This window comes from Patiria miniata, unplaced genomic scaffold (genome assembly GCF_015706575.1).
Source record: "Patiria miniata isolate m_02_andy unplaced genomic scaffold, ASM1570657v1 HiC_scaffold_14, whole genome shotgun sequence".
Lineage (NCBI taxonomy): Eukaryota > Metazoa > Echinodermata > Asteroidea > Valvatida > Asterinidae > Patiria > Patiria miniata.
In genome coordinates, this window is record NW_024037052.1 from 13,307,076 (window position 1) to 13,332,112 (window position 25,037).

Consider the following 25,037-nt stretch of genomic DNA (forward strand, 5'->3'; position numbering starts at 1 on the left):
CTTCACTAAAACAATAGTCCTGACATTTGGGTTTCGCTTTTTTTGACTCACCCTGTATATCAGACTTTTGAGGAATGTTTCCTTCTGGCATGATTTCATCTCGAAGAAAATAATAATAGGTCATTTCCAAGGATAAGCTAAGTGATACACGTGCGCGATTGCTATTATTTTTTGGTTCAGTGCCTGACATTGCGAAGCTGCAATCGGCTGAATGAGAATATGTTACAGATGTTGATTTCGGGTGCAATTCAAAATCTGACTCAGCAATTTTTGAACTAAAATCGAGATCCCAGAATATTTTTTTTTTTTCTGAATATACAGAATAAACAGAGCTAAAACTTCATTAGGTTTAGTTGTTAAGCACCCGTCTTTAGATTTTGAGCACTTTTGTTGCTTTGAACGAAACAGATGCACAACTGACAAATGATCTACTCTTCCTTTAAATATTGAAACATCAAACCCCCAAAAAGACTATGAAAGTAACAAATTCCATTGATGAATAATAACATCCTCTTCAAAATAAAAAAATCCTTTTCAGAAATACTTGGGGATAAAGTTGTCCAGTTGCAAAGGAAACATTAAAGAGGAGTTTGCCAAATATCTCGTAACAAAATTCTGCCTGAGAACACACAAAAAAGAAAATGAGTGAAAACGAAATCCGTCAACCTACATGCTGCTTTGTTTCTCCTCTCGTCTTTGCGATCTTTCTTGCCCTCAGCTCCCCTGACGGCGGCTACAGCCTTCTTGTCCACTTGTAACAGCAACTGAGGTGCATTTTTGGCATCCTGTTACAGACAAGTCAAAGTAAAGTCTTTTGTAAATGCAACCATTTTAACATTTATTTTCAAAGGGACTTCCAAGTGTTGATCAACTTTCATGTATTCAGATTTTCTAGCAGGCCCTGTAGGACTTATCTGGTGACCACAGTAAGTAAATGATACATAGGTTTCACATTCGAACGGATACGTGTATGCATTCGTTTAGCTATTCTGTTGTTTCACTCTGTGTACGTGTACACCATTAAAGCTTAATTATCAGTAACGTTGGCAACATCCTGTGAAAGCCTCAAGATTGCGGGCATGAGCCTGCTTTAAAACACAAACAAATGAAACACAATGTTCATTATCTTTTATTCATGAAAACCTAAGACAGTTTACCCATTCCTATTGGTCAAGAGCCTGTCACGTGGTCACGGGCGTCAATCCTGGGCGGGACAGGGGGACATGTCCCCCCCCCCCCCCACTTTTTGAAGGATACTCGTACCTGGAAGTACAAGTACTTGTACTCGCAGATGTACAAGTACTCGTACTCGTACTCGACAACCTAAGTACTCGTCACTACTTGGTACTCGACTATAACACTGAAACAAGTCTAATAATTGAGGTTATAGCATGGCAGTGAATAATGTTACTCCCATAGAGCTATATTAAATATTCTATACAGGTGCGTTATAGAAGCCGATAGGCCAAAAACTGAGAGGCATGATCAGCAAATGAGTGTGTCATTTTGCTCTAAGCAAACGTACAGCGCGTGCGCGTATCTGCTGCAGATGCTTTTTGCCGCGACGTTTATTGAACCGTCGTGACGCGCTTAAGTTGTTTGCGTATGTTCTACTCGCGCGTTGCATTTAGAGTACACTTTTAAAATTCAATCTATCTAATTTCATTGTGTTCTACAAAGATGCACATGAATTCAAAATGTCTGCGCCCAGAGCGGCTTAAAGCATCTCCATGCGCAAGAATGAGGAGTTAGCACTCTAGTAATTTAGTATAGCTCTAAGGTTACTCCATAAATCTGACCTTTTCAGCTTTTTGGGTCATGAGCTGATCAAACAGGGTCCTAGATTCCGAGAGGAATGCCTCACTGCAGACGACAGTCTTGCACAGAATCCTGGCCCCGGATTTGCCCCTTCCCTTCATGCATTGCTGCAACAACTGCTGGATATCATCCACAGTAAACGAAGACGGCAGCAAAGGCTGATGGGAAAAAAAAGAAGAAAAATAGTCAATGCTCTATATATAAAAGCACATCTTATATTGCATAATTCCATGTGTCACACTTTTCACGCTAGTTATCAGAGTTGATTTCTTATTGGCTCTTGTGTTGCTCACGGAGCTGAACCCATTAACATCAATACCTGCTATACAGGCACGTTTTTTTTTGGAATTTATTATATTCTATACAGGTGCGTTATAGAAGCTATAACTTATAGAAGTTATAGAATTTATTTTGGGGGGCTAAACAAAATTTTGGGGGGCTAAAGCCCCCCCCCCCGCCCCCCCGTCGAACCGCGCCTGCTGCTATCTTAAAAGGAAAGAAACAGTTTATGTATGTATGTTTGTGTGTGCAGGCCTACATGTACACTGCGTTACGGGGAATTTTTCATTGCAAGGCAAATTAGGACCGATTTATGGCACTTTTTCCCCACTTTTTATGGCAGCGTTTTCGGTTCCCACAAATACCTCGTACAGACGAGTGAATGGCCCCACAACAACACCGCCTTGTCTTCATTAAAGGAGAAGGTCAACGACAATAAAAAACCCTTTCTATTTTTTAATTTAGAAACCGAAGCCTGATTGGGAATGATAAAGCTAATTTCATTGGGGATTTGACAAGTTGTTTATGTTTCAAAACTGTTGACTCCAGCAAGATACTTTACGGTGGAAAAACTACACGAGTTTGCACTTAGTTGTCATGGTGACTGTTTAATTTAATTTTGTTACCAACCAATTTGACCAGTCAACGATATAAGCCCTTCACTCAGCCATTGACCAAATGCAAGCTACTTGCCAACAGTGTCATCATCTGGCCTACGCTGATAATGCATGCAAGCTTGATTACAACAAATCCTCCATCAGGACAAGATGCCATGCCTGCATGATGCAATTCATCATCTGTGTTCATCATCTTTTGGTCTCTGATGGAATTGTTGGCCTTGGTTTTGATATCGCCTTAAGCTTTTAGGATTGAAGGCTTGCTCAACAACTACGCATCTGTCTGATTGAGCACAATTTTGTTATTGTGCTCCGAGGACAATTTTGAGGAGATTTGTAGAGACGGAGAGAATCAACCATCATGAATTCTAGTGATTCTAGTAATCCTGGTACATACCAGGATGTAGACAATGAGTCGCTGTTCGGTTGTGTAGTCATGATTTTGACCATCATTCCAACTGTAATTCTGAACCCGTTATGCCTGGTCATTCTTCGTCGTGCCGACGGTATCCAAGCAACGACGAAGATATTCATGGCTTCGCTGAGCGTTTCCGATCTGTGCTTGGGGATTTTCTGCGGGATCCCAGTACTGATTTTGGTGTTTCCTACACAACATCTGATTGGTGATTTCCTGTGTGCGTTAACAGGAATTGTGATCCCACTGTTTTATACCCCGAGTATCCTGTCCCTTCTCTTGTTAACAACGGACCGATTTGTTGCCATCATCTATGCGTTGCGCTACCCGAGTTTAATGACCCCAACGAGGTCTAAGATCATCGTTGCTATCTTATGGTTGCTGACATCGTTATTTTATATCATTCTGCTGGGAGTCTATGACAGACAACATATTCTTAAAAATCACTGCTCGCCAGTATGTCGTTTGTGCCCTGTCATTTATGTCTCTATTATCATGATATCGCTTACGATAATCATGGCAATGTACATGCGCATTCTGACAGTTGCTAGACGCCAGGCGCGATGCATCGCCGCTCAGAATCACCTAGGCAACCCTCTGGAGGGACAGAATGCTGTTCAACCAATCAGCACCAAGTCTGCTACTACTGTGCTCATCATATAACAGGAACTGCCTGCATCTGCTGGATGCCCCAAGTCGTCGTGTTTGTCTTAATAATGGCAGACCAAGTTTCATACTCGAACTCTTTTTTCCTCTGGGCACAAATTGCAGCAGTTACTAGTGGCTGGTTGGATGTGGTCATCTATTACTGGCGGAACAGGGAACTACGACAAACACTACGTGGCTTGCTTGCCTCTTATAACTGTTGCTAAAAATCACAAAATAAGCAGTGGTCAATTTAGTACTGCTTTCCATGCCATGCTACTGATGCAAATTTCTTCCCATCCATGGTAACTGTAAGTGAATCTTGGAGAAGTCACTTTGCAGAATTGGCTTAAAACAACAGATATCTTGATGTGGGTGCAATTTTTTAGAATATCCTCGCTATGGTATGACTAAGGTCAGCAAGTTCTTTTTGCTGCTACAAAATGTATGTAGTGGCTTTGCAGGGAATAAATGCTTTGATCAAGCTTCACTTTGCACTTTCAATTTACCTAACTTTGACCTTCCGGTAACCCAGAAGTAAAGGTCAAATTACTTCGCTCTTGTGACTGACAATGATTCTTTAGTCTACTGACTCACTCACTAAGTCGGCCACAGCCGAGCCTAGTATGGTCTACCAAATTAGAAAATGTTGTAAAATTGATTAAGTGGATTAATTATGTGGGGATCTTGGGACTTCCTACTGAGGTAACCTTTGAGCTGCATTTGCAAGACATTTTGACCCACAGGTGCTGAATTATAAAATATTTTTTCAATGACACCCCAACCGGCTGGAAGTGGCTTACAATGTTATGCATTGAGTGCGTTTGATTACTTCCCCCGCGCTTACTCGTGCAAGCGCGACAGCATTCGATTACCTCTCACTTGACTTCTCCAGCTTACTCGAGCCTGCTTGGGTAAGTATCCCATAAGGCCATGCAATAAACATGGCTGCCAACGTGATGTCTGACGGGAACCTCAGGCCGTGTCTGAAACGGCCTTCCAGAGCTACGGCTATACATCTATTGTCGGCGCGTCCCAGCGTATTTTCAATGGGCGTGGGCCTTGACCTTGCTCTAGACAGTTGATTCGGATGCAGCCTGTGTCATGTCAAAGTTCAACTTTCCAACCGTTCGTTTATTTAGCTCCACTGCGCATGTCTGTCATCACGCGAGGAGCCAGGCGCGAGTAAGCTGGGGAAGTAACCAAACGTGTACTTGCAAAGTATTTTGCACTTGCAAAGTCTGCGCCGTTTCAGAGACAGTTCCCACACTTGACTGCTGCAGTTCAGAAGTGTAACGCCTGTTTGCTGTGATGGTTCTTTTTGGAATAACTTTGCTGTCTGATCTTTCTGAGATCTTTTGGCCCAAACTGTAAGACGTCAGGGTCAGAAACATTCATATGTTTATTATAAATTGATACGGAAAAGTCTGCAGTTTATGCGGATCTGTTACACGGTACCCTCTGGAGACATGTGCACAACAGGGAACAAAATATTGTATAAGTCTCCACAGAGCAATTTCTATAGGTGAATACGTCTCCACAAGGCTATCACGAAATAGATAGATGGATTTTACTCAAAAACTAGCAATTTTCAAGGTGTGTTGATGTGTCACAAATTGAAGTATTTTATGTAAGGGATATTAAGTCCGAATTTTAGCAAAGGAAATTAATTCTAGTTAAAACAGGAGCATTTTGAAAGTACACTCGTAGACTTTAGTACACGAGAACAAAGAAATGACTCCACAAGGATAGAAATTTCAGTATTTGTGTGTATATTATAGACCTAAACGTTTACTGTCGCTTATTTCATTCTGTACACTTTGCAACTGAATTTGGTTTACATTTGAAATATCATGTTTTATATCATCCATGGCAAAAAGGATGGAAAAAAAGGCTGATTGGGAAAAAAGAAAAGCAGATAGTGAATACACCATAAGTAACAGCAAATCTCAAACTGTATTATACAAATAAAACACGGTTTGAGGATGGAGTCAATATTAGCTCCCCGAGGCATTAGAACTTTGCCTCTGGAAACTTGTCTGTCAACTTCCAATATCGACAGGAGTAATATCGACTATCCACCTGAACTAAACCATGTTTTATTAGTTTTACTATGCCTCATACATATTCACACAAATTTCATGAAGTTATGGAATATGTTTTCTCGGCAAAATGTTTTTCTGCCCCAGCTTTTCATGTAGCTGCTACTGCTGCTAGGGCTATGTTCACAAGTGCACACTTCCCCAATGCGCTAGTTCCACGATTGCTTCATAAAGTGCATGAGTAGCAGACTAGCGCATGGGTAACCAGTGCAATAGTCTTCTACGCATGCGAGCTTGGTAAACAGCAAAACTAGCGGCTAATACGGGATGGTGAATGGACCAGTGAGAACTTTGCTCTCGATTATGAATATGTATGAGGTGTAGTAATATTTTGTGCGCCACACTTTCCACACGAGCCCCCCATTGGCTAGTTTAATGCACATTTCAACTGCCTATATTTCTCCGACTAAGCTTTCTTAAGCTTTAGAACTATTTAATGTATATTTTCATGAAAATTCATAGTTAAAAATATGGTGGCCCTACATGTTTTGTTTTTAGCATACATGGAAAATAAAAGTGATTTTTTTTTTTTTAACTCACAGCAGTTTTGGTTACTGTTTCTGATTCTTTGTTGTTTGTGTGTTGTTAGCTCAACCAATCAGAATACAGGAAAGATTGATGAATAACAACACACTATAGCAACCAATGAAATCCCATCATCTGTCAGAGGGTAATTACCGGTATCTGTCCCAAAATCCAATTATCAGAGTTGATTTCTTATTGGCTGTTATGGTACTCATGGAGCTGGACCCATCAACGTCAATATTCATTAAGAGACAGTCAACAACAACCAAAAAAGCTTATATTTTTTGTAACGGAAACTGATAATGCCTCGATGAGAATGATCAAGCTTATTTCATTGGAGATTTGACAAGTTGATTACATGTTACTCAGAACTGTTGACTCCAGCAAGGTACTGTGGGTGGAAAATGCAACTATTAAGGTGCTGTTTAATTTTTGTACCAACTATCTCAACCTGTCGACAATACCAGGCCCTTCACTCAGCCGTTAACCAAATGCACGTCACTTGCCAAATGCGTCAGTATCTGGCCTACGCTCATACTGTGTGCCAGCTTGATAACAACAAATCTTCCATCAGGACGAGATGCCACGCCTGCATGATGTAACTGTGTGTTGATACCACCAGCAAGGAGCACATCTTCTGGTCTTTTACCTCCTAACGGTCTTTCTTTTACGGACGGATTTGTTGACATGGTTTTGATATCGCCTTAAACTTTTAGGATTGAAGGGTTGCTCAACAACTACGGGCACAGTTTTGTTCTTGTTCTCCTGGAATACTTCTGAGTAGACTTGCAAGAGATAGAGAGAATCAACCATCATGACTGTTAGTGATATTAACACAACTGGCACATACCAGGATATGAACTATGAGCCAGCGACAATGTTTGGTTGTGCAGTCATGATTCTGACGATCATTCCAACTGCATTTCTGAACCCGTTATGCCTGGTTGTTCTTCGTCGTGCCGACGGTATCCAAGCAACGACCAAGATATTCATGGCTTCACTGAGCATTTCTGATCTGTGCTTGGGGATTTTCTGTGGGATCCCCGTGCTGATAATGGCCTTTTCTGCACAACAGCAAAAAGCAGATTTCTTGTGTACATTAATAGGAACGCTGATGCCATTGTTTTGTACACTGAGTATCCTGTCCCTTCTCTTGTTAACAACAGACCGATTTGTTGCCATCATCTATGCGTTGCGCTACCCGAGTTTAATGACCCCAAGGAGGTCAAAGATCATCGTTGCTATCTTATGGTTGCTGACATCTATTTATATCATTCTGCTGGGGGTGTTTAACAGAGACAATGTTCTTGATAATCATTGCTTGCCGGCGTCATGTAATTTGTGTGCTGTCATTTATGGCTCTAATATCATGATACCGCTTATAATAATCATAGCAATGTACATGCGCATTCTGACAGTTGCTAGACGCCAGGCGCGGCGCATCGCAGCTCAGAATAACCTAGGCAACCGTCCGGAGGGACAGAATGCTGTTCAACCAATCAGCACCAAGTCTGCTACTACTGTGCTCATCATAACAGGAACTGCCTGCATCTGCTGGATGCCCCAAGTCATCTTTTTCATCTTGGTGTTGGCAGAACGTATTCAATACTCAAACTTTTTTTTTCTCTGGGCACAAATTGCAGCAGTTACTAGTGGCTGGTTGGATGTGGTCATCTATTACTGGCGGAACAGGGAACTACGACAAACACTACGGGGCTTGCTTGCCTCACATCACTGTTGCTAAAAATCACAAAACACTCAGTACCCAAACTATTCATAGGATGGAATTTGGGTCGGGGTGGTGTAAACTCAAGATTGAGTTTTGCCCTTCACGGATATAATTCATAAACACTGTATACTCAGCGTTGTCCAGAGTGATTGTGAGAAAAAAATCCACAAACTGCTTGGGTGGGACTCGAACCAGTACCCAAATTCATAGCACTGCTTCTCACATGCAATGCTACTGATGACATTTTCATCCCTTTCATGGAAACTTTAAGCAGTACTCACAATGAACAAAGTGCCAATTTGCAGAATTGGTTTAAAACAATGACGCAACAACAAAAATCTTGATGTGGGGACATCCTGGCTATGATATAATTAACTTCAGATTAGCAAAACAAATTCTGCTGTAACATGTTGCTTGGGAATGACTGTATTTAATTTGAGCAAACTTCAGTTTGCATTTTCAATTCACCTAACTTTGACTTTCCAGTAATGACTTCGCTCCTGTGACAAAAACTGATTCTTGAGGTATGTTCTACCAAACCAGAAAATCTGAATGTAACGATTGATTTAGTGCATTAGTTATAACTGAGTGAATTAATTAAAAATTTTTCCTGATTCGCTATCTGGCAACTTGTTTCGTAAAAGCACGTATGATGTTGGTAATTACCTAAACATTTATGTACCGATTTAATGAAAAAAAATTGCTCAAAGTGGAGATAGGAATGGTTGTCAAATGCCCTTTCAAATTATTCCTCCTGACATGGTGTCGCTCAGAAGGAAACAACCGTTGCAGGTGGCTTTTAAAAAGTGTGCCGGCTGCCACACTTTTATTTGATGTGCGCAAGTAGTGGAATCCAGTTCTGAGACCCAAAAACTTGTACATATATGTTTTCTATATATATAACATAGCAAGTCCTGCATACAAAAAAAGATTCTTGAAGTATGGTCTACCCAATTAGAAAATCTAATTGATTAAGAAAAATAATTGAATTAGTACATTAGTTACAACTGAATGAAATTATTCACAATTTTTCCTTATTTGCTATCTGGCAACATGTTTCTTAAAGGCGTGTAAGAACACTGGTAATTACTTAGAAAAGGATGTACTGATTTAATAGGGACAAAACTGCGGATGGTTATCAAATGCTCCGTGAAATTATTCTGCCTGAAAAGGTATCGCTCAGAAGGAAAGAATCATTCAAGGTAGCCCAGAATCATTGAAAGATATTTTTTACGTGCGCAAGCAACGCAACCAAGTTCTGAGACCCAAAAATTTGGCATATGTATGTTTTCTCTATGTTCTCAAATCCCACACACCTTGAACTCATTACTTTGTAATTGTGTTTTGCAACATTATCTGTCAGGAGGTAATTATCTGTTCCAGAATCCAATTACCAGAGTTGACTACTTATTGGCTTATAAGATTTGAGGCTTTGCATGGTGGGGTATCGGTATCGTTTCGGTTTGCGGTAACACCATGTGGTAATAACTACTGCTTAGAAGATATTAGTTCTGAAAAGAACTTGTCCTGCTTATTATCAACTTTGCTAAGTAGTTTTTTGTTCTGATAAGAACAGTCCTGCTGTAAGTTCTAACCTGACGATGACTAGAGCAGGCTTGTCGAAACGTTGAGACCAAAGACAAGTTCGTTTAGAATTACAGCAGGACTGTTCTTATCAGAACAAAAAACTACTTAGCAAAGTTGATAATAAGCAGGACAAGTTCTTTTCAGAACTAATATCTTCTAAGCAGTAGTTATTACCACATGGTGTTACCGCAAACCCAAACGATACTTATTGGCTGTTACGTTTCTCACAAAGCTGAACCCATCAACATCAATCTTCGTTAAAGGAGACAGTCAACAACAACACACATCTTTTTTTAATAAATATCCAATCTGAATATGATTGGCAACTGATGCCTGATTGGGAATGATAAAGCTAATTACAGTAGAGATTTGACAAGTTGATTATCATGGTACTCAAAACTGTCGACTCAAGCAAGGTGCTGTCCGTGAAAAATGCAATTATTCACATTATTGTCATGGTGACTGTTGAATGTTATTACCAACTAACTCAACCTGTCGACAATACCGGGCTCTTCACTCAACCATTAACCAAATGCAGGTCTCTTGCCAACTGCGTCAGGACCTGGCCTACGCTAACACTGTTTGCCAGCTTGACACAACAAATCTCCCATCAGGACGAGATGCCACGCCTGCATGATGTAATTGTGTGCTGACACCAGCAGGAAGGAGCACATCTTCTGGTCTTTTACCTCCTAACAGTCTTTCTTTTACGGACGGATTTGTTGACATGGTTTTGATATCGCCTTAAACTTTTAGAATTGAAGGCTTGCTCAACAACTACAGGCACAGTTTTGTTCTTGTTCTCCGGGGAAAACTTTTGAATAGATTTGCAAGAGATAGAGAGAATCAACCATCATGAATTCTAGTGATATTAACACAACTGGTACATACCAGGATATGAACTATGAGCCAGTGACAGTGTTTGGTTATGTAGTCATGATTTTGAGCATCATTTTAACTGCAATTCTGAACCCGTTATGCCTGGTTGTTCTTCGTCGTGCTGACGGTATCCAAGCAACGACCAAGATATTCATGGCTTCACTGAGCATTTCTGATCTGTGCATGGGGATTATCTATGGGATCTCTACACTGATGTTGGCCTTTCCTACAACATGGCTGGTTGGGGATTTCATGTGCACGTTAATAGAAATAGTCATTTCATTGTTTTCTACACTAAGTCTCATGTCTCTTCTCTTGTTAACAACTGACCGATTTGTTGCCATCATTCATGCATTGCGCTACCCCATTTTAATGTCCCCAACTAGGTCAAAGGTCATCGTTGCTATCTTATGGTTGTTGACATCTCTATTTTATATCATTGTGCTGGGTGTGTATAAAGGACAAATTGTTATTAACAATCAGTGCTGGCCATCGTGTAAGTTGTGCCCTGTCATTTATGTTTCTGTTATCATGATATCGCTTATGATAATCGTGACAATGTACATGCGCATTCTGACAGTTGCTAGACGCCAGGCGCGACGCATCGCAGCTCAGAATCACCTAGGCAACCCTCAGGAGGGACAGAATGCTGTTCAACCAATCAGCACCAAGTCTGCTACTACTGTGCTCATCATAACAGGATCTGCCTGCATCTGCTGGATGCCCCAAGTCGTCTTTTATATCTTGCTGTTGGCAGGCCGTGTTTCATACTCGAACTCTTTCTCCCTCTGGGCACAAACTGCAGTAGTTACTAGTGGCTGGTTGGATGTGGTCATCTATTACTGGCGGAACAGGGAACTACGACAAACACTACGTGGCTTGCTTGCCTCACGCCACTGTTGCTAAAAATCACAAAATAACCAGTATTCAATTTCACAAAACTGCTTCACACAGCAATGCTACTGATGCTACTGATGAAAACTGTAAGCAGCAATCTCATGGGTTCGAGCCCGGGCCCGGACACGTGTGCCCTTGAGCAAGGCACTTAACCATTATTGCTTCGTCCTTCGGATGGGACGTAAAGCCGTAGGTCCCATGTGTTGTGTAATGCACGTTAAAGACCCCAGTAACACTTATCGCTAAGAGAAGGGGTTTGCCCCGGTGTTTCTGGCAGTGGCTGCAATATGCGCCGCAGCACCTTGTAACCCTTAAAGGTGCTACATAATGGGTCTCATATTTCTCATATTGAGGGCCTCCATGGAAAGCAGTGCCCTGCACTGATCGGAGCTACCCTCACTAAAGATGACGTAAATAAATAAAAAAATAAAATAAAAAATGAACAACGTGACAATTTGCAGAGCTGGCTAAAACAATCACACAACAACAACAATCTCCAGGTGGGTGGAAGTTTGAGCACATCTTGATGTGGTATGAGGTTGTGTATGGACTTGAACTAAGACTAGTAGACTACTAATGTTCTTATCAATGCGCATGCACGCGCGCCCGTCTGTATGGAAAGTTCCAGTACTTGCTCTCTCTTGTTCAAGTGATAGTGTGACAACATAGTTGCGCACTTTCGGCCCTTTCTGAAATTTATCAGAGTCTCCGTGTCAATTATTGAGTTGTAGAGTTACCCCAAGGACACGACAATTTCTGGCAAGGATGGGATAACTCTTGAAAATGTTGAGCACTGGATCACCGCTTTTCGAGCATCAGAAAAGTCATGTAGTGTGAGGTGACTCGGCTGGTCATGACGCCGCACATGATCACCGTGGAGACGCCCATGCGCAATATACACGCGCTTTGTCGTATACAGTCTGTACAGCAGACACTGAACAACGTGCTGTGTATTAAACTAGCCACACACAGCAACGCCGATGCACAACACGTTACATGTGCGTGTACGCGCCCCTTGTAGTGCTTGCAATACAACAACCCCGCCATAGAGCCGATGTGTAGTCCAGCCATTTCCAGGCAAGCCGATCAAGTCCAGGCCAGGAACCAGACGATGCCGGAGCGGGACGATTTGAGCCGTCATTGCAGTCCTAATTGCAGCTACAAACCAGGCCTACCTGCCGAGCACGAGACAGGATTTGCGGGAGTCGACAACAAAACAAAAATTGCCGGCGAGATGGACGTGTATTGCCAGGGATCAAAACCGAACGATATGAATCCAAGATGGCAGCGCCCATGGAACGTTGCTATGCTAACGTCAGACTGGGATCGACAGCCAGCGTTCTTGCCGTGAAAAATCGCAAATGCACATGGATCTCCACCAGATATGGAATATTGCTGCAAGCCCAAATTGACATTTTAACTTTGTTTTATTGTTCACGGAACATTGTTTGTATCAACGCGTACCTGTACAAATTCCCAATTCGCGAGGAAAGCCAGCATGTTCGCCGTGTCCATACTGAGCCAGTCTAAACCACAGGCATGCAACTTGGAAGAAACAAAAAATGAGGAAACTCCCAACTTTACAAGACTTTGTACAGTGTTTTCAATTCTTAATGGCATAAGTGTAGTGAAAAACGTGGAAATCAGCTGATCCGAGAAAAAGTTGGATGTCTGAAACCAGGATGGAAATTTACTGCCTGCCTGCAAGCCCACAGCCTTTGAACTGTTGAACACTGATCAAACGCCGCAGCCAAAACTGATTTAAAGGAACTGGACAGTGCATCCACCTGCAAGAAACTTGAACATGTTGAAGTAGGTTTGAAAAAAAAGTGTTTTGCTGTTGCTAATGTAATGCTATGTGATATGCATATAGTCCGACCTACATGTGCACGTACAGAGTTTTAATTCATGTTATGCTAGAGTTCTTGTGTAAAAAAGGTCTTGCATAGGCATATGGTAGTGAAAGTCAGTGTTGATCTTGAAAGCATAAGGTGTCAAAACTGTTGTGATATTAGTGTTGATAGTACACATGTACAATAGTAGGCTACACACGTACATTTGCGTTGCGCACTGTTATGGTTCAATGTATTTGGTATGCATACTTTTGAGTATAGTGAAGTACTAGTAGATTTTAGTGGTGTATCTTTTGCTCACATTGATAACCTGTATAGCTAATTTCAGTGATTCAGCGATCGCAATATTTGGGTAATGTACCACAGTTCGAAGCAGGATATAATTTTGATGAGTGGGAAGAGCTTTTGGAAGGTTGGCCACAAGGCAAATTTGCACCAGGATATAGACAGTGTGACAATGTTTGGTTGTGCAGTCATGATTTTGACGATCATACCAACTGTAATTCTGAACCCGTTATGCCTGGTTGTTCTTCATCGTGCCGACCGTATCCAAGCAATGACTAAAGCTGTTCATGGCTTCACTGAGCGTTTCTGATCTGTGCATGTGGCTTTTCTGTGGGATCCCCGTGAACAAATTGAAATGATGAAAAAATTGCTCAAAGTGAAGAAAGGGATGGTTATCAAATACCCTGTGAAATTATTCCGCTTGAAATGGTGTCGCTTGGAAGGAAACAACCATAGAAGGTGACTTTAAAATTGTGTGCCTGCTGGCTCAAAAAAATGATCCTATATACCTATAACTCATTACTTTGTGATTGTGTTTTGAAAATTTTTGCATTATGTGCTTAGTGTGTTTCAGATCAGCTTTTTCTTATGTGACATTATCTGAAATTCCTTTTCCAAATTGGCAAAAGCATTACATCTTAATCAAACAGAAAAAAAAAACTACATACAACTTGTTATAACAGGCAAATAAACTGTAAACGACAAAACGAAAATTGAAAAAAAAAATCTTAAAGGTTACCAGTAAAAATAGGTTTCAGAGAAAGTCAAAGTCATTTCAATGAAACCAAATCTTACTAAATTAATCAAACTCAACCTAGTCATTCATCTGTAGATACTGTATGTCCTGGATACTATTTGTAACCTTTTCAACTTTTTTTGGGTGTAAACTTTATTAAAACAAATGATATTTTAATGTTTCTGTGATTTTCCTGTATTCATAACTGCCTGAGACAGTTTACGCATTCCTACTGGTCGACAGACTTTGTGGGTGGTTTTAAACGGTTGATGAGATACCGACTGGTTTTTAAACACCTTTTTTTTCCCGGAGTCACATGAAATTAGGACTCCTATGAAATCTGGTCCCTTTTACTCTTTTGGTTGAACCAGTCACTCTCCCAATTATCTTAACTTAGGCAAGCGCAATACTACCAATGAGTCCATATTTCATAGTCCTAAATTCACACTACACCGGCACTGCTGCGTTCTGTGCCACATCACGCTGTACGTGCCACGCATGCGCCAATCTCCATATAAGGAGATTTTTTAGTACCACTCACCTGAGGCATATACCATAAACATAGCTAGAGGGGTGTTTCACAAAACATGGAGTGAATTGTTGGACAAAATCGTTGGAAATTTATAATTTTTGACTTGTTTCTACTTTTTTGACTGAAAGGGCCATTATCTGCATCCAAGGCCCCCAGCCTGTTTTAAACGTACTTGTTCAAAACTGGCCAAGCACACTTTTATTCCCTTATTATAACTTACCTATACATGTGTGTTTTTGTTGTGCAATGGAAAGATATATTTCACTTTTGTGATGAAACAAGTAAACTGAATTCGTGGGGTGCTGTGGTGCAATGGTTACAGTGTTCGACTTGTGTGCTGAGGTACATGGGTTCAAATCCTGACCGTGGGAACACGTTGCTTGTGTTCTTGAGCAAGGCACTTTACCATTATTACTTCGTCCTTCGGATGGGACATAAAGCCATAGGTCCCGTGTGTTGTGTAATGCACGTTTAAGAACCCAGTAACACTTATCGCTAAGAGAAGGGGTTTGCCCCGGTGTTTCTGGCAGTGACTGCTTAATGCGCCGCAGCACCTTGTAAACCACTATAAAGGTGCTAAATAATGGGTCTCATATTTTTTATATAAACTTCATTTACCTGTCTTTAATTACACATAATTACCAGCGCCTTGAATACCTAATTGTTAGTAGATAAGTGCGCTATATGAGACTCCGGTATTATTATTTAATTCAAATGACCAAATTGAATCTTAAATTGCCCCTTACCGTGACATCTATCCACGATCCAGTAGACAATGCCTCATCTATGCTGGCTTCCACCCTATCGCGGAGTTGACTACCCACGCAGCAAGACGACAAAAACAGAAGATTCTCAGCTTTGAAGCGTCTCTTGATGTAAGGTTTGGCATCTGTGATGCCTAGTCTAGCAAGAGCATCATATTCTGTCGAGAGATAAAGTCTGTTAGGTGACATAATTCGCAAGGAACATGATCTCTCTAAAGCTTCTCTTTGTAAGGAACCCAATCTCGTTAAAGGCAGTGGAAAACGTTTGCAAAAATTGCATACTTGGATGCAACTAATTAAACTATCCTGTGATAACGTAGTGCCCGTATCGTATGCTGTTATTTTCAAGAAAAGAGGAATTTTCCATCATTTTCCAATGATCGCCTGGCTTTATAACAATCAATTGAAAGAATGGTTTACTTTCAAGAAATACATCCGTTAGTGGGCACATGCCAGCTATTGACATCATGCGTATGCTCAGCTATGCTAGGTACATGTATCATAAATTTTTCCGATGACATGACCAGCAGTCAGGCATGCCATGTGACCTATAATAAAGTGGATTTCGACAAAAGTGTGGCATTTGGCAAACTGAAATCGCACAACTTACACAATTAAAATAACATTGTGGACTTTTTCCATCATCTCCTCGAGACCCCTCACATCTTTTGAATATCTTTATTGAAAAAAATGCCATTCAGACACTTGGTGGATGATCAAATATTTGAAAAATTCAACTCAGCCCTTTGGACTTTTTCACGAGGAAGCCATTTTGGGTCATGTTCCCTGAATGTGTTATATAAATTGTGAATCGTTGAATGGGACGGTGCCAGACTATTTCTTTTCATTCTTTTTTTAATGTAGCTTAAAACATTAGGGTATGTTTGATCACAAATTTTAAATTATTCATCAGAACAGACTCGTATTAATTAACTTTATTTTGTTGCTTTCATTTCTACTTGCAAGTTCAAAAAATGAAGATTTTACCTCACTTTCAATTTAATATGGCCGACTCGTGAATAAAGCTCATACTGGACTTACCAAGGTACCCGTTCTGAGCATGGAAGGAGTCCACCCATTCATTCTGCGTCTTGGCGTACAGGTCAGGAACGTACACGGCTTTATCCTGACGGCCCCCAATAATGGAGCCATTCAGACGACCCTTGTCCACCAACTTTTGAAGGCAACCTGTAGAAATATCACTTGGTGCAATTATTTCTGGGTACTTAAATTCCTTAAACTTACATTTTTTTTTAATATTAGGATTTGCCCTGCCTTGACATAATTGTATGCTCAGTGCTGTTAGAAAGCTTGCCAGAAAAAAAATTAACATGTTTGCTTGGCAGGGATTCGTAACCTGCTAAACATGGACGACTTTAGTAGATAAGGAAATCTGACACTGAGCATGAATGTAGCAGATGCATTCAGTCATTTTCAACAAGCTGGCTCGTTGGTATGTTTTGCCCCCCCATACATCAGCCATATACCAGCTGAATGAGTATTTCCAGACCGTTCTAATGGTGCAGTTTTCCATAGTGTTTTGACAAATGCTTCAGAAGTATGCACAATTTGAGGTATGGAGTGCCATGTGGTCATGTTATGAAATGGCTTGCAGTTTCATAAATGGGAACAGATAAAAAAAAAACACAGGCATAACTTGCTGAATTTGCTCATATGGCCTTAAATTTTACATCATTATGAAAGAGTAAATGTAGTTCAAGAAAATAACTTTACACAAAACGATTTTGATTTTAATCACTCCTCGATGCTGAAAATCTATACATGTGGGTGGAGAAAAGTAAGTTTTCAACTTGTAGGTGCATTTCTCATACTCTAGTGATTTCTGCATGACTTAACAAACAATGCGGTATTGGGGAGACCGAAATCAATGGGACTTTTTGAGCCCCGGCGTGAACGGCAGTGATGTGATGTGCGTTCCACCAATCAGATGACAAGGATCTGTATGTCAGTTATATAAACACATCTGAGAGGTGTGTGCTGAAAAATCGGAGTGATCTGACCGTACATCAGGTGACCAAATGACATCAAACATGTTCTTTTTTTCACATCCGATTTCACTTGATCTGATGTCGCCTGAAAAGGTGTGCGGGCAGCACTCTGGTTTCACCAGACGCGATATTTATGTTAACCAATCAGATTCATGAAGGATGTCACATGATTCAAAATTGACTGCTACCATTTTGTCATCATGTGACTGGTCATCATGTGACTGGTCATCATGTGACTGGTCATATGATGACCAGTAACGTAGTGGTGTCCACAACAGTGCAAAAGAAAAAGTACCGATGATCCGTAAACTGGTAAAATGCGGCAGGCTTTAAGTGGTCAATTTCTGTTATCGATATTACCTTGACTGGGTAGGGGTTAACTTTTTTTCAAATCTCAATCACAGAAAAATGAACAATGATATCATTGCATCTAAAGATACTTTACCTATTCAATAACTTTCAATCCTTGGAAATCTTACAACTTACCAAAGAATAATTTCTCCGGAAATTTGAACTGGTTGAGAATGGTTATAACTGGTGTTGGCCTGCATAGAAATAAAACCCCAAATTTGAAAACTCCAGAGTTGTTATTTATAGAACCACAGAAGAGTACCAATATACACCAATTAACTTTCGTTGCTGGAAATGGAATTGTTGTGTCAGGGCTGTGCTCCCAAGGCAGGCAAGAACCATTACCCGTTTTACGCAAGAATTGCTATTCGTTGAGATTCGGCTTAAAAATCGGAAATGTGTGAACCTAGCAATAGTCACTTTACTTCAAGGGATCTTCTGTGAGAAAAATCCCTAAATACTTTGACTTTATAGAATAACATCACAGACTTGACTGAAGACACCCCATTAAATGTAACGGGAAGTTAGCGTGGAATTGCCCAACTAGTTTGCTGGCCCACAAGAATTTCACTAAACTGACTTACTTTGTGATAGCACTGAAGGCACCGCGTATCTGAGCAGTGTGTCTGTCAATGAACGCTTGGGTGAAGAACACGCCCTGGTCATATACATCCATCTGTCCCTGTACTATAGTTCCAAGACGAGCCTCAATCATCTACAAATATACAGAATACACAGGAAGGACATTTTATGAACTGTTTCATATGTGTATGTTCTGTCAAAGTTGTTTACATATGTTAATATTTTGTAAGCATACAGCCAGTGGTAGCGCCAGACTCTACACCCGCAAAGAAATGTTTTTTGGGGGGTAATCAAAATAATATCTGATTTTCAAAAGCTAAGGCCCAAGTAATGCAAGAGCAGTTGTAAATAAAACAACCACTATCATGACACAGTGGCTTATAGTTACCTCACTAAGGAGGTTATTTTTTCATTGGTGTTGGTTTGTCCAAAAGCTATGGACGAAGTTTCATTAAAAAAATTTAGGGGTGGTCCTTGGTACAAGCACAAATCGATTAGATTTTGGAAGTGATTCAGATCTGGGTATGGATGTAGGAGTTTTTTTTTATAGGATTCTTCACCATTTTAGACCATGAACCTCTGTGTACAAAACCAATTATGTATGCCTTATCACCCACGTAAATCTAACTGCACAAGTCAATGGACTAAGCCATTTTATACAACGGGGGAGTGGATCGAGAGGTAGACTGACACAGGCATATATATGTAGACTACAAAATATTTGAGTTTAAAGGGAATGTACATCATTGGCTTTTGCTGTAATTTTCAGAAATGAACTATTTGAAGGGTTACATCGAATATTGTTACACTGACATTTTGGAAGTGTTGTGTTCGAAAAGGTTGGAAAAACCAAGAAAAACAAAAATGTTAAAGTAGTCTGGTTCCCTGAATCCACAAAAGATAAAATGGATCAATTTTTAGATGATGGAAAATTGTAAGGCAAGGGAACCAGTCTAGCTGGCCTGCACCCGTTTATGAACATGTGACCAATAGCAAAACAAAATTTGGACTGAAAAAATGGTAAATTTGAAACAGTAGTTGAAAAATAGTTAGGTTTTTCCAACGCTGGTCGGCCGACCACCATTGGAAATGTATACAAAAATGCCATTTTCTTGAAAATGACTTCACATCAGGTGCCATAATTTTACAAGATACTTGAAACTGTCATTTACCAACATCCTAGTAAGGTATTTCGTAAAAACTTGGTAGTTTTATTTTTCGATGTTTGCAAATGTTGTAAATTCCCTTTAAGGATTTATTTTATTGATAACTTACACTGTCTTACACAATATAAAGCGGCCAACATTGCTATTTTTCGATAAATTCAGAATATGAGCAATCCTGTTGACATTTCCATTGTGCAATAAAATATGGAAGTCCATTGGATATGTGTGTATTTCTTTTGGGTGTACTGACAATATGGCGGGGAATTGTTCAAGCTTGGTGGAGGTTTGCGCTCTCTGAGAGCTTTCCAGTTTGTCATAATGCCATGGGCCACCTGTGTGCACAGAACCAAAATTTCACTCTCTCCTTCAACAGCGAAGGAAACACTGGGGGACAGGAGAAAAACTTGAAGTGCCGCAACTTCAGACAGCATCAGAATAGGCATTATAAAAGAGCCTTTCAAATCTCAGGAAGTTCCAGTAGTTATTCCATGTGGACATGGGGGAACATACAGTGTTCCCAGTTGGAATAGTCCGGGTCGGACACTTCGGGTCGTCCTGATTTTCCGGTACGGACCGGCGATCCGTTTCGTCAATTTTTCGTGACTGCGTTTTGCGCAGGAATTTGCCGTCGTGTGTGCTTTCACGTTGACTGCCTGGCTGCCCCCAGGGCTGGCTTTTCTGCGTGTCTAGACTGTGCGAGGTCAGCGAGGTCAACGTAGGGGTTTCGTTTACGTGTTCTACTCGGCCGTTCTGCTAAAGCGTTCACCAAACGGTAGTATGGGGTGACCTTGGCAAAATATTTCTTCTCCATGGTGTGTGGCCACCAAGTGTCCCTATTCTTTCCTGTGCTTTGCTTGCCGCCCCTGCGCCGAGTGCAACGAATACTCAGAAGGACTACACATTAGTATGCCTTGCACGGTATGACCAATCGAAAGTCTATACCGCGTGGTACTTCCCGGCTATGCGTAAAACTGTCGATGGCAACGCGTACTGCAGCCTGCTCCACACCCTGGAAACGAGGTTGGGTCTACGGTGCTCGCTATTTGAAGCGCAAGCATGTGACGTCGTGTGATAGAGTGCTGTTGCTTCCATAATGTGTTTACAGCTCCATGCTTCCACCACCAAGGCTGAGCGTTGTGAGTTCGCTGCCCGCCACGTATAATTCAGTGTCGCGTTATAATTTCGGGGGCCTGTTTGGGATCAACGAAGGAGCGATGCATTGCTTCAAATATCGCGATCTTAAACGCAGTCACAAAAAATCGACAAAACGGATCGCCTACTGTAAAAATGGTAGCCTACTATAATGATTCTATTGCTCAGAATACCGTGTAGCTGATTCAATTACCCCAAGCTCAAAAATGATGTTTAAAAGATGATCTTTTGCTCTAATTGGTTTTAGTGGTCAGAAATTGCCTCAGATCACACCACAAAAAATTGCTTTTCTATAACTGCATGTCTTCTCAACTAACCCCCATTTACATTTAACTCCCCACATTTTCATCCCCAACACTACGCCCTACCCGATCTATGATCGGGTAAATCAGCTTGTTAGTCAATGTTTGCCACGTTAACGTGACTGACCTTTAATCAAGAAAAGATTCTTCAGCAATTGAATGGAAATTAATCTCTGTTTTACAATCATTGTGAAATGATTAAGGTTTGATAAGACAAAAAGTCAAATTGTTACCTCTGACAGGAAGCTTGCTGGCAGGTCATGTGACTTGGTTAACTCTGCAATGGTCACCTGACCAGCTTCCTGTAACTGGTCATTGATGTCCTCGGACAGTCGGTCCATGTAGTCTCTATAAGGGGGCGGGGCAATAAGAATGGGGGGTGACATTTCAAGCATACTGATATCGCACTGCACAGACCGTGATGGCTGTGCCAAATTTTCCTTCATTTTTCAGAAAAAAATGTAATTTACTTAAATCAAAGCAAGTTTTGATAATTTTGTGGGCAAGTTTTGATGATATTTGGGCAGTAAGGCCAAAAAAAAATAAGTCGGTCTCTGGTCAGCGCGCGCGTCGATTTTAATCATGCGCGTCAATCTTTTTTTTCCCCAAAATGTTCCGCGGTAGCTCCAACAGCGCCCTCTATTGCCGCACCTCCTCAATTTTTTTTACCAAAGAGCACCAAGGAATGGGAAATTGCGCCATGGCAAATGATCGAGAGCACCAAGGCAAATTATGGAGGACACTAATGTACATGAGGACACCAAAAAAGCAAAATAGTACCCCACCTTGTCTGTACAATCCAAGCTTGAAAAAAAAAAAAAAAGCAAAAAAAAAAAAAAAAAGCCGCGTCGCCGCGTCAATTCCGGAACTTTGGTCTGACCAGAGACCAAATATTTTTTTTTTTTTGGCCTTATATGGAATAACAACATCATAGTTTGTCTGAGCGCTTTCATCTTAGCTAGACTGTACCATGTAGGACTGGGCTCTTCAATGGGTGACCCCAGCCCACCCATTGGAATTTTTTTTCTGCTACCCGCCCATCTTCGGGACCTAAAAAATCTGTCATACAAGTTATGTAAAAAAGGGGCCTAGGCTACGATACCTTGTAACCAGCTGGCCAAGTACCAGGTGAAGTGACCGTTCATGCTTGATGAGTTCATTGGCTTTGGCCTCAATGTGAGCAAAGTCAACACCAAGAATCTACAAATGATAATAATTATCAACATTTATATAGTGCTTCATACGTGGTGTTTCAAAATATTTAATTAAACAAAAACAAAACGAAGTATATAGTACATAAATACAGGTATTAACAAAAACATGAAATAGCCTAAGGCCAAAAAAAAAGTCTTCGGTTTCTGGTATGGAGCTTGCCCAAAAAGTGGTGCGGTGACGCGGCTTTTTTTTTTTTTTACCTGTCTTTTTTGCTTCAAATGTCGGCTGATGACTGCAAATGGTGCCCGACTAAACTTAGTGCAAATGTATGGGAGTCCGGAGAGGCCACATAAAACTTATTCTCGATCATAACCCCATCTAAAAACACGTTAAAATTGTGCAGCAGCAGGATTCCAGTCAAACCAGTGAGTTTGGCGGTTTTGAGACATCATCTTTTATTGAAAAAAAAAAACTTTTTCATTTTGCCGACGCGCATGGCTACGGCGACGGGCGCGCATACCAGAAACCGGAGACTTTTTTTTTGGCCTAAACTAAAGAAAAGTGGCATAGTGAGTCAAGTTGAGTTGAATAGGTGTGTTTTCAATCTAGTTTTGAAAGTGTCCAGAGTTTGGGAATTCCGTATGACAATAGGGAGATTGATCCAAAGTTTGGGAGCACAGACGGAGAAGGCTCGATTGCCGTATCGAGTATGGGTGCGGGGACCGGGAGCAAGTTGCAAGTGTGCTGTGGGTGATGAGCGGAGATGGATGGAAGAGGTTTGCAGTTTGGGTGTGATGAGTTCCTTGATGTATGAGGGTGCTAGTCCGTTCCGAGCCTTGTAAGGGACAGTGACCATTCAGCCCCGGTATGAAAAGGGCCCCCCGGTAAGCTCGTCCCCTCCCAAGAAGTCCTTTCGTACCGTCCCAGCTACCGGCCCAGGAGATGGTCCGGTTGCTAATCAGGAACTCCTCTATCCTGGGGTCTATTGTTTGCAAGTATTGACACATGTAATATATCCCAGAAGAAACCTGCTTGTGGTTTTCATCTCTCAGCGCGAAAAAATAGAACACTTTCGTCGGCACAGATAGGACCATGTACCGGACGAGACTGGGCTGAAGACCGGACTGGCCCTGACGAGGTACCGGGGGGCCCTTTTCATACCAGGGCTGAATGGTCACGGTCCCTAAGTGAGAAGGAGGATCTTGAATTTGATGCGTTGTGGAATGGGGAGCAAGTGTAGGGCACGAAGGATTGGGGTTATGTGTTTGTGTTTCCTCGTGCGTGTGACGAGACGAGCTGCTGTGTTCTGGATATGTTGAAGTGCTGACAAATGAGTACCGTAATTTTCGGAATATAAGCCGCGGCTTATACGTTGAATTTGCCCATGAAAATGTTTACTGCGGCTTATACACAGGGCGGCTTATACGCCGAGACTTGAAGAATAAAACTGACATTTACATGTGTATTTAATGTACTGGTACAAGAAGAGATGTGTTGTTGAAATAAATATCAATTAAGAAAGTCATTAACAAATCGAAAGCACGTCCCACAAAAAGATGCCGAGTGGTAAAAAGTACGGCTAGTGAAAGCTGTCCCTTTGGACATCGACAACCGGCCGTACGTGATGCTGCCTATCCGGTTCGTTAGTAAAAACGTCATTCACGCGCACCCACCATTGATTACTAGCGCTCATTGGCTACAACCGCTCGAGCTGCGTTAACTTCCGGTTCCAATCGTGCAGAAAGTGCTGGAGGTGATGTCACACTAACGAACCGGATGCTGCATGCATGCTGCATGGATTCCCCATGGACCACACCATTTGTGGTAATAAACGGGTGCACTTTCTTGGGAACAATAATTACCAATATTTCCCCAGTTTAAAAAAAGGAAAAAGACAACTAATACTTTTTATGGAGTTTGAAACATATCTTTATTTGATAATCAGTTGTTCAACGTCACAATATAATTTTTTTTCTTGAAATGTATTCAAGAAACGATGTAAAACTCAAAACAGGGGTGAAACCACCCCTACGAAATTAATGGATTCGTCCATAAAAATCTCGGCATCGTGTTGACTGTTTTCGAAGAAAGTTACGATCCCAACTTGAAGTTTTGACATTACTACTCATTAGTAATCACAACAATTTGATAAGTTTTGCTGTAAAAACGGACTTGTTTATCCTTTAGGACAAAACAACTCAGCGTCTGTTGCCACAAAGCAGGATTTGTAGCGCTCCAGTCAATCTCGGCATCGTGTTGACTGTTTTCGAAGAAAGTTACGATCCCAACTTGAAGTTTTGACATTACTACTCATTAGTAATCACAACAATTTGATAAGTTTTGCTGTAAAAACGGACTTGTTTATCCTTTAGGACAAAACAACTCAGCGTCTGTTGCCACAAAGCAGGATTTGTAGCGCTCCAGTCAGACAACACATGGTGGGTTGCATACTCTCTCAAGTGCTGGGGGAAAATAATGCCATTCGCCGGCACAGGCTCACTGACGAGCCAGCCGGCAGCAATTCCCGTTTTTTATTTCTCATCATCAATTTCCATATTTGTTTGTAAGAGTAATTGACTGTAAATGATTTGACATAACATTTGTGGCCCTTTTATAGCTTTCGTAGTGCAAATGGAACTGGTTCAGAGCATTTTGAC

General features: G+C 41.1%; 1 protein-coding gene across 2 annotated transcripts in view; it reads right to left on the bottom strand.

The window, feature by feature from the left end:
• The window catches only part of LOC119722148 (E3 UFM1-protein ligase 1-like), a 43,311-nt gene that overhangs the window by 11,165 nt on the left and 7,109 nt on the right, over positions 1-25,037 (bottom strand). For both annotated transcript variants that reach the window (XM_038192194.1, XM_038192193.1), the window contains exons 4-11: positions 22,328-22,425; positions 21,459-21,573; positions 18,608-18,738; positions 18,159-18,217; positions 16,705-16,851; positions 15,646-15,821; positions 1,800-1,976; positions 671-785 (exon numbers count right to left, since the gene is read on the bottom strand). In XM_038192194.1, coding sequence (XP_038048122.1) covers positions 671-785; positions 1,800-1,976; positions 15,646-15,821; positions 16,705-16,851; positions 18,159-18,217; positions 18,608-18,738; positions 21,459-21,573; positions 22,328-22,425 — 1,018 coding nt within the window. The remainder of the gene's footprint in view (positions 1-670; positions 786-1,799; positions 1,977-15,645; positions 15,822-16,704; positions 16,852-18,158; positions 18,218-18,607; positions 18,739-21,458; positions 21,574-22,327; positions 22,426-25,037) is intronic.